Source organism: Myotis nattereri, assembly GCF_964212035.1.
Source record: "Myotis nattereri genome assembly, chromosome: 10".
Taxonomy (NCBI): Eukaryota; Metazoa; Chordata; class Mammalia; order Chiroptera; family Vespertilionidae; genus Myotis; species Myotis nattereri.
Window position 1 is genome coordinate 29,726,748 of NC_138085.1, and position 13,707 is coordinate 29,740,454.

Below are 13,707 nucleotides of genomic sequence, written 5' to 3' on the forward strand. Positions count from 1 at the left end.
GAGAGAGCAGGCGATGTGGAGTTAGGCTCTGGCCGCATTCCTGATACTGAAGGGAGCCAAGCAGTGACTGTGCCTCAGTTGTTCCCACAAACAAGTCACCCATGAGGAGAGCCATAGCTTGTGAAGTGCTACATACACAGAGTGCACCTCGAGCCCCCCCCAGTGCACCCTAGCATTTTTATTTTATTGTTTTGTTATTCGTGTTTTTTCAATTATTTTTTAAAACCTCACCCAAGGATATGTTTCTAGATTTTAGAGAGGAAGGGAGAAGGGGGGTGGATGGGTTGGGCAGGGGGAAGAGAAACATCAATTGGCTGCTTCCCACACATGCCCTGACCCGGGATTGAACCCACAACCTAGGTAGCTACCCTGAGTGGGAATCAAACCTGCAACCTTTTTGGTGTACAGGATGATGCTCCAACAAACCAAGCCAGCCGGCCAGAGCCACATTAGCATTTTTAAATGAGAATTCTCATAGCCAAGACACTCCACCACTGTGATGGAGTCTTCCCCAAGTTATATAACCGCCCAGCTCCCTTTAGCACTCCCATGGCAGCTCTCAGAGCGGAATGAATCACATGCCAGCGATGTTCCAACTCCCATCCAGGCAGCGTTCATTCTGGCAGGCTGCACAGAGGGGTGCAGCCCACGCGAGGTGGTAGCTTCCTGCAGGTCTCTTCTGCTTCGAATCCTGTGATTGAACAACTGTCGTCTGTTAAAGGGGGAGGGGCGGGAGGGAGGGCACTCCATACCTAGAGAGACTGCAGCTTCAGCTGGTCTTCCTCAGCCCTTCAAGCCTGTTGAGGAAGAAAGAATGCGCAGAGAGTTGTTCCCAGAAGTGCCCACAAAGTTGTTCCTTAGGTTAATAGGGTCCTCTTTTTTCCTTCTGAACATACGCTGCTTTGGTTATTCCTGAAGGTCAGTGCCTTTTTGTTTCATACCCCCACTCTCTTCTGTTACATTAACTGGTTGAAATGTTTTGCTCATATAGGAATCAAAATGTTAAATGTAGACTCCTTCACCCAGCAATTCTGCTTCTATGACTTTGTCCTAAGAATACCCACAGTGCTGCTTAAGTAGTTAAAATTGGAAATGGCTTAAATGCCTATTAATAGAGAATAGTTAACTAAATTATATCCATTATTATTCAAGTTACAGATTTCTCTAATAACTTGTGATAACAGCCCAGCCGGTGTGGTTCAGTGTTTGAGCATCAACCTGTGAACCAGGAGGTCACTGTTCGATTCCCGGTCGGGGCACATGCCTGGGTTTCGGGCTGGATCCTCAGTAGGGGGGCTGGGGGGGGGGGGGTGTAGGAGGCAGCCGGTTGATGATTCTCATTATTGATGTTTTTATATATCTCTCCCTTTCCTGTCTTTGATATCAATTTAAAAAACATTTAAAAAAGAACTAGTGATAACATACTTGTGGATGGTCAAGAAACTAATCGGAGAATTGGAGGTGGAATGAAGCTGGATTTTACAACTATAGAAAAAGGCAAAAGAGTGATGTTTTTAAATATAGATTATCTTAGCATATCTTGAACATGTGCATTCAGGCCAGTGACTGTTTAGTATCTGACACAATGTACTGGGCACTGTGTCGGGTGCTAGGAACAGACAAGATGGGGTTCCTGCCCTGGTGAGTACATAAAAAGGGAAGATGGAGCAATATTTAATTTCCATGAGTGTGTCCTGGAAGAAGTTGATAGTTTTAAACCTAGACGCTCACATTACTTATATCTTTGTTAACTATCTAAGTGCCTGGAGTCTGACCTCCTGAGTGGCAGCCCAGGTCTGACTTTCTGACCCACCCTGGGTATAGCTGATAATATTCCAGAGTGATTTTGCTTGAACTGAGAAACCAAAACCAATCTATTCCTCACATAGGGGAAAAATATTCAGAGCTGTGACTATGCTGTCCTAGACTTTGATATACGTAAGAAGAAATGGAGTATACATGTACCCATAAAAATGTTTATGCCCAGCTGGTGTGGCTTGGTCATTGAGCACGGATCCATGGATCCATCGAGGTCATGGCTCGATTCCTGGTCAGGGCATATGCCCAGGTTGCGGGCTCCATCCCCAGTAGGGGGCGTGCAGGAGGCAGCCAACTGATGAGTCTTTCTCATCATTGATGTTTCTAACTCTTTCCCTCTCCCTTCCTCTCTGAAATCAATAAAAACATATTTTCTTTAAAAAGGAATCGACAACTTTTAAAAAAATGTTCATATCCACTTACCTATAATTCTGTTTCAGTGAATGTGTCTTGTAAAAGCAATGTGCATACAGGTTTTTTTTTTTTAAAAAAAAATCAGAATGTTACTTATAATAGTAAAAAACTGGGATCAACCCACATGTCCAACTATAAGAGTATGGTGAAATCACTTTGGAAAACATCCTCTGAGCAGATTCTCATGCAGCCATTAAAAATGATGGCCAGGAAATATGCTCACAAGAGCCAAGTATACGAGTAAGTCCACGGCTCACATGACAGGGATCTAACACATTGCTTAAACCGAGGCATGGAGAGGGATACATAAAGTGATAATAGTGACATAATGGACTGTGGTGGGATGGTGGGTGGTTTTTTTCTTCTGCTCTATTGATTTTATAAAAGTAGTTACATTGTTTTCGTGACTTTAAAAATTAGATCAAGAGGGAAAATACTCAGAGCTGGGGCTATGCTGTCCTCGAGTTTTTATGATCAAATTGCAGGCTTGGCAGGATGGGGGAAAGAATTGATAAATCCCAGTGCCAAAGGAGTGCCTGATACTGACTTGTGCCTTGATCCCCTCTTCTGCTCCAGGAATTGACGAAGCGCAAATGGGAAAACGAGGGTACCTGACACCCACCGGCGCACGGGAGCACCTCAGCGCCCTTTGGAAGAATGAAGGTGCTGCCCCCGCCTAAAGGATACGCTTTATCTCCTCCCGGCTTTGATTCCCTGGCCTCATTACCCTGCCCTGTTACTCTTGTCTTTTCAGAGTTGTGGCTATTGTAGCTCTCTCCTGAAATCAGTGCATAGGTTTGGGTCAGCCTTCAGGTCATTGTCACTGATGCATTATGGAAAGGAGGAGGCCTTTACCTCCATCTGTGAGGTCTCTGGACATTCCATCTGAGAATCAAAACATGAACTTTAATATGTATTTTTAGTTAGGATTGTTATATCTTAATTCCCTACAGAAAGGAAAATCCTTCCTTCCCTTTTGAGTGTATAACAGAGCCTGTGCAGTATACCCGCGCCCTCCTGTCACCCACCCCCTGAGAGAGTGTCCTGGGACACTGGTGGAACCATTGTGTGAGGATAAGCACTTCACGATGAAGCTGGTGCTGAGCTTTGTCAGGGGCAGGGAAAGAGCACTCAGGGTCCCGTGGTCGTGTACGTGGCAGCCCTGGCGCATGCTGTTCATTCTCCCTGCGTTTCCTTTAAGGTCATTGGACTATTAGCTTTGAATCCACAGAAGAGCCCTCTTGGAGCATCAGTGTGCAGGGTTTTTGTTTTGATTTTTAAGGCTAACTTTTTTATTTCATTTTTTTTCTTTCCATATTTCAAATATGTGTCTGACAAACACCAAAGTAATTGTGTACGTGTGTGTAAGTCTGAGACAAGCAGCCTTTTTTATTTCCCATCCCTCCCCATTTCAACCCTGAGCTAAGCACTGCTGTCCCTGTAGTCACATCTATGTGCAGGCTCTCAACACCCAGAGGCTATTTTTTGCTCAGTTTTATAAAGAAAAATGTGATTTTATTTTACACTAGAGGCCCGGTGCACAGATTTGTGCACATTGATAGGAAATTAATTAGAAGGTGGCCAGCAGGGCAGGATGGGTGAGACTGGCCAGACACGCCCTGGAGCCAACCTCCCACGGTCCCTCCACACCGGCACCAGGGCTCAAAGGGCGTCTGCAGAGTGAGCAGGGTCCCTCTGGCAGGTGAGGTACCTCGGCCTGGCCTGTGGGGATCAGACCAAAACTGGCAGTCCCACATCCCCCGAGGGCTCCCGGAGTGTGAGAGGGCACTCTGCAAAGTTGCTGTTGCACGGCAGCTCCTGCGTTGAGTATCTGCCCCCCTAGTGATCATAGCGCATCATAGTTGCTGGCCGGTCGGCTGGTCGCTTCGGCTTTTATATATAGAGAGATTGTCCTATATTCTGGTGGGTTGTTTTTTAGTTCAATTAGTAAAATATTTTATCCATGTATGTTCCAACATCGACTAAAATGATCTTTTTGGTTCATTTCAAACACAGGATTCTTTCTGAATTTCCTTTTTTCGGGACTGGAAGATGTTGACATGGAGTCTAGATTCAATCCCACTATGTTCTTCCTGGATTTCTTGGTGGTGCCACCCTCAAGGTGATGCCCTTTAATTGACTTTATTCCACCTGGAGAGGGTGCACTGGGTAACTGAATGATGGCCTCGGGAGAGGATGGAGGGGTGGCGGGCACTGAGAAATAGAACAGCTGTTCTGCTTCCAGGCGGCAGGTGGTGGGAGGATTTCCTCCTATTTGTCCTGAATGCGGTGGGGGTGTGAGATGCTTATAGTGGGGATGGGTGAGAGGCTGAAGACCATGACCTTTCCCCCACACTAAACATTCACTGATTCCATGTGTCCCCCTGCAGGTATCGTCCTGTCAATCGCTTGGGGGACCAGATGTATACCAACGGCCAGACGGTGAATTTGCAGGCTGTCATGAAGGACGTGGTTCTGATCCGAAAGCTTCTGGCATTGATGGCCCAAGAACAGGAGCTGCCATGGGAGGTGGCAGCACCTGCCACAGATGAGGTGAGGGCTGTCTTGGAGCTGATGTCATAAATGCCCACGTTGCGTTCTATCTCTCCAGTGGGTGCAGAATTCTGTGGGTGCTGTGGGTGCTGGTTGGGCTCAGTTTGGGAAAGCATAGGTATTGTCAGGGGGAAAGCACGGTCTGAGCATGGGAAGGTCTGAGTTCACCCCAGTGACCTCGGTTGAGTTGCTTTAATTTTGTGGACTCATCTCTACTGTAACGGGTGTGGTCTGTCATGAGATTTTACCCACAGGTTGTGTCTGGGCCACCTACCTTGGCAGCTCTAGAAAGAAGAGTTTGCTTCCCTTGGGCCCTAAGAAAGTTCCTCCTGGGTTACAAGTCCAGATCCCAACTCGCCCAGCGGTCTGGCTCATTAAGATCTCCAGCACTGGGGTCAGGAAGGCAGTGTTATAGATGCTTGGAACTTCCCTGAATAGGACTGTGAGGTTTGGGGCCTCCGCTTCCTGCTCCGTAAGTGGTGGAGCTGAATGCATTTTGTCCATCTCAGCAAACACGTCTCGGGCCCTTCAGTGTGCCAGGTGGTCAGTGGGTGTACGGAGGCTTGCTGGCGTCACTGAGCCCCACCCAGCGCTGAGGTGCTGGCAGTCTGGGTGCCATAGGAAGGGCTTTCTCAGGCCTGAGGAAGCTGGGCTCAGGCTCTCTTCTAGCTGCGGCCACGGGCCTGCTCTGAAGGAGGCCCATCACCCGGTGGCGCCAGCATTTGTCCTGGACGCGCAGTCGGGTACCCAGCCTCTCTCCTTGGGCTTAAGTTTCAGATCTGCGCTGTAGGTGAGCTTTTGTTTGTTGTTGTTGTTGATCCCCACCCGAGGATATGTTTTCCATGGGTTTTTAGAGAGGGTGGAAGGGGGCAGGGGAGAGAAAGAAACATCAATGTGAGAGAGACACATCAGTTGGTTGCCTCCCGCATGCGCCCCAACTGGTGCTGGGGATCGAACTGCAACCCAGGTACGTACCTTTGCCCAGGAGTCAAACCCTCGACCCTTTGGCGTGCAGGCCGCCACTCTAACCGGCCAGGGCAGTGTAGGCGTGCTTTTAAAAATCCCAAGTCTGAGAGAAATGGGCCATCTTCAGGCCCTAGTCCAGTGTGGAGGAGAAAGCAATAGGATAGCCAGGTCCAGTGACCAGGGAGTAGAACTTTATTTTGATGGCCCTTAAAAATAAGGTAGTCTCTTGTCAAAAAAACTCTCAAACAATACCTTAAAAATATGGTAGTCTCTTGTCAAAAAAACCCCACAAACAATCCCTTAAAAATGAGGTAGTTCCTTGTCAAAAACCCCACAAACAATCCCTTAAAAATGAGGTAGTCCCTTGTCAAAAACCCCACAAACAACAACAGAAAAGCTGAGTCTCTGAAGAAGTAAACAGTATCCTCTCTGATTCCTAAGGTCCTTGTAACCTGAAGTCACAGTGCCCTCTTTCCATCTGATTATAGGACACGTTCTGATTTGTTCCCCGACTCGCTTCCCACATTCTGTTCCCATGGCAGTCCTGCCACGAATCGCAAATGCCTGCCATGGGCCAGGCGCCTGCTGGGCTAAGCACTGAGGATCCCAGTGAGACAGCCTCTCATTTCAGAAGTAGTCACGTGGGCCGAGTCAGGTAATGCCAGAGCAGTGAGTTAGGCTGACAGGGCCTCTGTCATCGTACGGGGGACATCTCTCCCTGCTTCGGCCAGAGCAGAAAATACGTCCATGCGTCCCTGTAACTAAAGATGCCCCTCTGTTCTCAGGTTGAGGACAAGCCTACTTCATCGCTAATGGGTTCCGCAGCATTCCCGGTTACTGGCTCTTCACCCTTCCTCTGCCCTCCTCCAACGCACTGACAGGTTTCCTCTGTCATCCGACCCACACTGAGGGACATGGAACCATCTGTCGGCTCCTGTGTCATCCTCAGCCGGATGGGCCAGTGGTGGCTGGACAGTGTCAGTAGGTGGTGCTCTTAGGCAACTTAAGGCCTCAGGGCCTACCTCCTAGCAGGAGGGGAGAAGAGAAGGAGGCAGAGCCAGGGACAGGGAAGGATTGGATAAATATTCCAGTGAAGCTTGGAGATCAGCCAGCCCAGCCCCTCGACATACCGCAATTGGGGCATACCGCAATTGGGGACCCACATCCTAACTAACGATATAAAAAATCATATGGCAAACGTTTTTCCCTTCTAAGAAATTTTCCACCTGCATTTTTGTAAGTGCTTTGGATCAGGTTTTTCCAAGACCGTAAATATAGCTGTAACTCCGTATGAGAATCCGTTACCTGGCAGGATAACAGAGTTTCATAAAAAGAGTACGGATGGGGGAAGGGTTTCTAGGGTTGCCTTAAAAATGAGACATTAAGGGACTTCGGCAACTGCTGCTAGCAGTTTGATGAAACAAGCTACCATGTTAGAGAACCCACATGGCAAATAATCGAAGGTGCAGCCGACTAGGAACTGAGGCTCAGTCTGGCAGCCCTTGAGAGACGGAATTCGGCCGACAACCATGTCAGCTTAGAGTTAGACCCTTCCCCAGCGAACCTTCACATAGAGCCCAGCACTGGCCGACGGCGTCACAGCCTGGGAGACGCTGAAGCACAAAAGCCAGTGAGGCTGCGCCCGGATGCCTGACACACAACTGTGAGATAATAAATGTGTGTGGGCCCAAAAGAAACGAAAGAAGCCTGCTTTAACATTGGTTCATTTTACTCCTGCAGAGAGACTGGCTGGGAAGTACGTAACGGGGCTCATGTTTTGTTGATGTGAACTGGCACTAGAGTAAGCAAGAGAAATAAAGCCGAGCCTGCTTTTTTGAGGGTTTTCCATCATGCTTGTTTTCTTGGTTGTCCTGCCAGGAAAAAGACTCTTCAGATGGGATGGACCGATCCTTTCTGAGTATGCTTCCAGGCCAGTCCCTCACAGACAAACTCTACAACATTTGGATTCGCCTTCAGAGCCACGTCAATATTGTGTTTGATAGCGAGATGGACAAATTAATGACAGAAAAGTACCCTGGCATTAGACAGGTGAGCAGTAAGTTGGATCCCCATTGCTGGCTGAAGGGGTCAAGTAATAAGCATTTGTATTGAACCAAGAAAATAATAAATATACTTGATTTTTAAAAAAATGCCTTCTTTGGACTCCCCTCCGCCCCATATAGATCCTCGAGAAGAAGGAGGGCTTATTCCGAAAGCACATGATGGGAAAGCGAGTCGACTACGCGGCCCGTTCCGTCATCTGCCCAGACATGTACATCAACACCAACGAAATCGGAATTCCCATGGTGTGTGCGGAGGGGCCGTGTTTGCTGCTGTTGGGCGGCAGAGGGGAGTGTGGAGGGGGCTGGAGAGAAGGTGTGTGGCAGGCTGTGTGACTTGGGAGGGTTGGGGGAAGACAGCTTCTCCCTCTTCCTGGTTAAGTCATTTGGAGGGGATGTGAGGCTGTGATGGCATTGCTCTCACTCCTTGCCAGGTCTTCAAACACCATTTCCCTCTAAGGAAGACCCACTCCTGGGCCACAGGGAGCTGACTGCAGGTGTTCCACGTCCCCACCCGCATATCTTCCTTCTGCCTGTCTTGGCCTAGTCTTTACACCCTCCTAGTCAGAGTGGCTGTACAACAGAGATGAGCCAGAGGGAAGGGGATTTCATCCCATGGACTCGCCTGGTGCCAGGAGTCAGGGGTGTGTGCCCGTGGTTGCCAGGGAGAGGGAGGAGAGCGCGCTGCCAGAGAGGAGGCGTGTGTGAGTTGTCCGTCCTCCGACTTCCTCTGGGTAAGCGGTTCACCCCGTCCACCCATTAGTGTTTCCTTAGGGAGCCAGCTTCCGCTTTTCACTTCCCCACCAGTGCAAGCTGTGGTGCTCATTAGCAGCAGCTCTTTAATCGGCTTCCTCCTTAATGGGCCTTGAGGTCAGTAATAATGAAGATGGTTTAATTCCCTCCGTGGAGAGTGTCATTTCTGCATGCACTGCCCTGCTGCTGCTGCTCTCGGGGAGTGCTGGGAATGAGCGGCGCTCTCTGCCTCCTCTCTCTCGGCACACCAGGGCTTCCTCAGCAAGGCCATGACCGTCGAGGGGACGAGAGTTGGGACATTCAGTCCTGTGCCCACCACCTTCTGGGAACTTTAGGTCTTTGCTGGGAATGGCATCATGGAGCCAGTGGTGATGCTCATGAGTCTGAGGCCCCGGGGGGAGAGGCCACACCTGGTTTGTTGCTCATTCTGGGTAGAGGGTAGGGGCTGCCCCTCTTGGCTTTGGCCTCTGGTGCCTAGAGTGTCCCAGCTTTGGGAGAGACTGTTATTGCTGCCTTCTCTTTCCACATTCAGAGCTGCCAGGCCTCGTTCTTGGATGAGCTCATTTGGTAATGGCTGTCCCCTTACGGGGGCTCGGAAGTCACCTTCGGCCACCCCCAACCCGCCCCAGGTCTCAGGGCAGTGGTGGCCCAGGGTTGTTGCTCACTGATGGCTGTGAGGAGCAGAGCCTGTGAAACTGCTCTTGGTTCTTGTGGTACACCCTTCCCCCAGCATCTGTGGAGAGGTGTTACGGGAGCAAAGGAGGTGAAATATGACTCAGTAGTGAACCCCGTAGACTAGAGTGTCCCCCCCTGAAGCTCACATGCCAGTGGTGGAGACACAGATACGCAGGAACGGGACACTCAGGCAGGGTCAGTGCATCAGCGAAAGTGGAACAGGCTGCGGGAAGGGAGCGTAGGAAGGCCGCTCACAAGGTGTTGTTGGGGCCGAGAACAGGACAAAATTCAACAAGGTCCCTTACGTAGGACTCAGACTCTCGGAGGCATTTATGTGCATTTAGAAGCATCGAAGAGTTTAAGATATTCAGTAGCTCGGAAACTCACTGAAGCAGGGAACTTGTTTTCCTTGGAGTGGACGTGTTGCAGTCTTGTGTTCAGTGGGGCGCTGCATCGTCTTGTGTCTCAGGAGGCTGAGGTGGTTTCCGGTGCCACCTTGACTGTGATGGCTGCCGGAGCTGCCGAGTGACGAGATCCTGATGCCGTGTCTGGGCTCAGGGCAAGAGCCTCAGTCAGTTGGTGATGCCTGCTGGGGGGGGGTGGTACTTGAGAGCCAGCACTCGCCACCTCTCAAGTTAGTGTCCCATTCTGTGTTCCCTTTGGGGTCCATGAATTTATTGGCAGAGGAGGAAATGATGATGTTTTAGAATGGGTTAAAAATTCTTAAATGTCCAGCCAGTATGGGTCAGTGGTTAAGTGTCGACCCATAAACCAAAAGATCATCAGTTTGATTCCCAGTCAGGGCACATGCCCAAGTTTCGGGCTCCATTCCCAGTAGGGGGCATGCAGGAGGCAACTGATTAATGTTTCTATCTCTCCCTTTATCTCTCAAATCAATAAAAAAGAAAGAATGGGTCTGTGAAAAATGCTGCAGTGGACATATAGGTACATATATCTTTACGAATAAATATCTCAAATTAAAAAAAAAAATCTTACGTGTAGAAGGCAATACTCAGATCATTCTCTCAGACAGACTTCTGGGACAGGGCCTGAACTCTGTTCCCTTAAGGCAGGAGTGGGGAACAGCCGGCCCCCGCCATGTAAGGCCCGAGAAATCATTTGGTCTGGCCCTGCCAAGGCGATAGGGGTGAGTTAATTAAATGTTTGACCAATTGTAGCGTTTTTAAATTGATTTCAGAGAGGAAGGGAGAGAGAGAGATAGAAACATCAATGATGAGAGAGAATCATGGATTGGCTGCCTCTTGCACATCCCCTACTGGGGATTGAGCCCACAACCCAGGCATGTGCCCTCCAGTGACCTCCTGGTTCGTAGTCTGATGCTCAATCACTGAGCCATACCGGCTGGGCTAGCAGGCTAATTTTTAAGTTAATTTTGTATGGCCTTCGAATGATGTTATAAATATCTAAATGGCCCTTGGCAGGAAAACAGTAACCCCAACCCTGCCTTCAGGCCTCGAATATGGAGACATGGCCTGTGGAAAAGACAGGCCATGTCTTCCCTCCTTAAAGAACCTTTTTTGGGTAAGACCGCACTGCACGTCTTTGAGAAAAAGTCACACAGCTTGTTGTGTCAGACTTTGGGTCCATGTAACCTTTCTTGCCCACCCTGAGTTTTTATATCCATTCATCATTTTCAGGTGTTTGCCACAAAACTGACCTACCCTCAGCCAGTTACCCCCTGGAATGTTCAGGAACTGAGGCAAGCAGTCATCAATGGCCCCAATGTGCACCCAGGAGCCTCCATGGTCATCAATGAGGATGGCAGTCGCACAGCCCTGAGCGCTGTGGACCTAACCCAACGGGAAGCCGTGGCTAAGCAGCTCCTGACACCAGCCACCGGGGCACCGAAACCCCAGGGGACAAAAATTGTGAGTAGTGGGCAGGTTTGATCACTGTAGCTGTGGCTACAGTGAGTGCGGCGGTGGGGGTGCTGGGGCTGCCGTGAGTGCTGGCTGTGGGGTGCTGGGGCTGCCGTGAGTGCTGGCTGTGGGTGTGCTGGGGCTGCCGTGAGTGCTGGCTGTGGGGTTACTGGGGCTGCAGTGAGTGCTGGCTGTGGGGGTGCTGGGGCTGCAGTGAGTGCTGGCTGTGGGGTTGCTGGGGCTGCAGTGAGTGCTGGCTGTGGGGGTGCTGAGGCTGCAGTGAGTGCTGGCTGTGGGGGTGCTGGGGCTGCAGTGAGTGCTGGCTGTGGGGGTGCTGGGGCTGCAGTGAGTGCTGGCTGTGGGGGTGCTGGGGCTGCAGTGAGTGCTGGCTGTGGGGGTGCTGAGGCTGCAGTGAGTGCTGGCTGTGGGGGTGCTGGGGCTGCCGTGAGTGCTGGCTGTGGGGGTGCTGGAACTGCAGTGAGTGCTGGCTGTGGGTGTGCTGGGGCTGCCGTGAGTGCTGGCTGTGGGGTTACTGGGGCTGCAGTGAGTGCTGGCTGTGGGGGTGCTGGGGCTGCCGTGAGTGCTGGCTGTGGGGTGCTGGGGCTGCCGTGACTGCTGGCTGTGGGGTGCTGGGGCTGCAGTGACTGCTGGCTGTGGGGTGCTGGGGCTGCAGTGAGTGCTGGCTGTGGGGGTGCTGGGGCTGCAGTGAGTGCTGGCTGTGGGGGTGCTGGGGCTGCAGTGAGTGCTGGCTGTGGGGCTGCAGGGAGTGCTGGCTGTGGGGGTGCTGGGGCTGCAGGGAGTGCTGGCTGTGGAGACGCTCTGTGAGCAGTTTCTGTCTCCCCGAGATAAAGCTTCTCCCACATGTGGGTGTTCCTTGGGGGCTTCGTGGTGTTGACTCTCAGCTGGAACTGAAGCTCCTGGGTCCCTGACACCAGGATTACAGCTTCGTTTGGCTCTCACACCACGCAGCACAGTGCTGGGCACACATCGGGTTGGAGAAAGCTCTTCAATACTGACTCAGTTGTGGCCTCAGCAGGAGAATTTGCTGTCCTTGACTAGGGCTACCCAGGGGGTGGTGCTCAGATCGTCATCAGTATTCCTGGAGCTTGAGAGAAGTACATGTCCACCCCCCTCTCCCCCCCCCCCCCCCCCCCGCCCCCTCACCTACAGAACTGGAATCGCTGAGAATGGGGCCCAGGTGTTTGTGTTTTCACACGCTCGCTCTCTGGAGGGTTCCTTTGCATGCTAAAGTTTGAGAACTGCCCCAGAGGAAGGAAATATTCTGTCAGTGATAATTGACAGGTTTCATCTGCTGCTTCAATTTTAGGCAGTTGCTGGTGTTGGTCTGTGGTACCTTTTAAGGCAGTGGTTCTCAACCTTGGCTTCACATTAGAATCACCTGGGAATCTTTTCAAAATCCTGCTTTCTGGGCCCCATCCTCCGGAAATTCTGTTTCTTTGTTACTAATGTTGTGGCTCCACCCCATAACAAAGAAACGGAATTTCCAGAGGATGGGGCCCAGAAATCAGGATTTTCAAAAGATTCCCAGGTGATTCTGATGTGCAGCCAAGGTTGAGAACCACTGTTTTAAGGGATCCTGAGCCTTATCTAGGCTCCACTGGTAAGAGTAAAGGACTGACTAGCATTGTCGACTGAGAGCGTGAAATCAGCGGGTGACAACTCTTGTAAATAATAGCCATTCCTGCCGGCAGAGGGTAGCAGATGATTGTGGCAGATGTTGTTAGAGTTATATAGATTCAGTCTGGGTTTGATTTCTCACTGACAGCCCAGAGTCGGGGGGCTGACTAGGTCTTTGGCAGTGGGTCAGTGCATTACTGTTTGCTCAGCCCTGAAAGAACTTTGGAAGAGAAACAGAGGAAAAGGAAGCACCCTTGGCCTTGTTGTGGGACCAGCACGGTTCCCACCATTCTTCAGCAAGGCCTGTGGTCTCGCTTCCTCCCGTTTTCAGCTCTCCTGAGGTAGAGCGGTAACATGCCCCGTGGTTTCCACTTTGGTGGCAGGGGACACGTGCAGAAACAGAACAAGTCCCAACTTTTCTTTCTAGCGCATTCAGATGTGCGTTCGGGCTCACAGGTTATCCTGCTCTCTCTAAGTGCGTGGTGTTTTTCTAGGAGCTGTGAGAGCTGCAAGAGAAGTCCAGGTGTATTTCATTGAATTTACAGTCAAGTCGAGCGTGTGAAACAGCCTCAGAAGGAAGTTTTGAGCGAAAAGTTGAGAGTGGAAAGCAGGGTGGGGTCTGGCGGCACGGAGTGCGGGTCCACTGCTGCTCCGTGCTGCACTTTGCCAGTCACAGGGACAAGGTCCCGCCACCCTGGAGCTAAGTGTGTTGCCCACTGTTGAGTGCTGCGGCAGACACAAGGGAATAGCAGTGGAGATGGTGACTTTATGTGCGTGAGGGACTGGAGGGAGGGTTTGGAGACATCAGGAGACAGGTGAGGGCGACAGGAAGCCCTGTGGAGGGCCGGATCCAGGCTGAGGTTCAGGAGGCTGAGGCATGAGGAACCACATTGGGCCTGATGATGTGGCCCAGGGGCAAAGGCATGAAAGGACTTAGGAAAGAAAAGTGG

General features: G+C 50.8%; 1 protein-coding gene across 1 annotated transcript in view; it reads left to right on the top strand.

Annotated features, from left to right (window-relative positions):
- POLR1A (RNA polymerase I subunit A) overlaps positions 1 to 13,707 on the top strand; it is a 76,723-nt gene that overhangs the window by 16,865 nt on the left and 46,151 nt on the right. The window contains exons 7-12 of the mRNA XM_081101027.1: positions 2,809 to 2,895; positions 4,249 to 4,354; positions 4,623 to 4,785; positions 7,630 to 7,800; positions 7,935 to 8,057; positions 10,898 to 11,128. Of these exons, the coding sequence (XP_080957153.1) occupies positions 2,809 to 2,895; positions 4,249 to 4,354; positions 4,623 to 4,785; positions 7,630 to 7,800; positions 7,935 to 8,057; positions 10,898 to 11,128 (881 nt within the window). The remainder of the gene's footprint in view (positions 1 to 2,808; positions 2,896 to 4,248; positions 4,355 to 4,622; positions 4,786 to 7,629; positions 7,801 to 7,934; positions 8,058 to 10,897; positions 11,129 to 13,707) is intronic.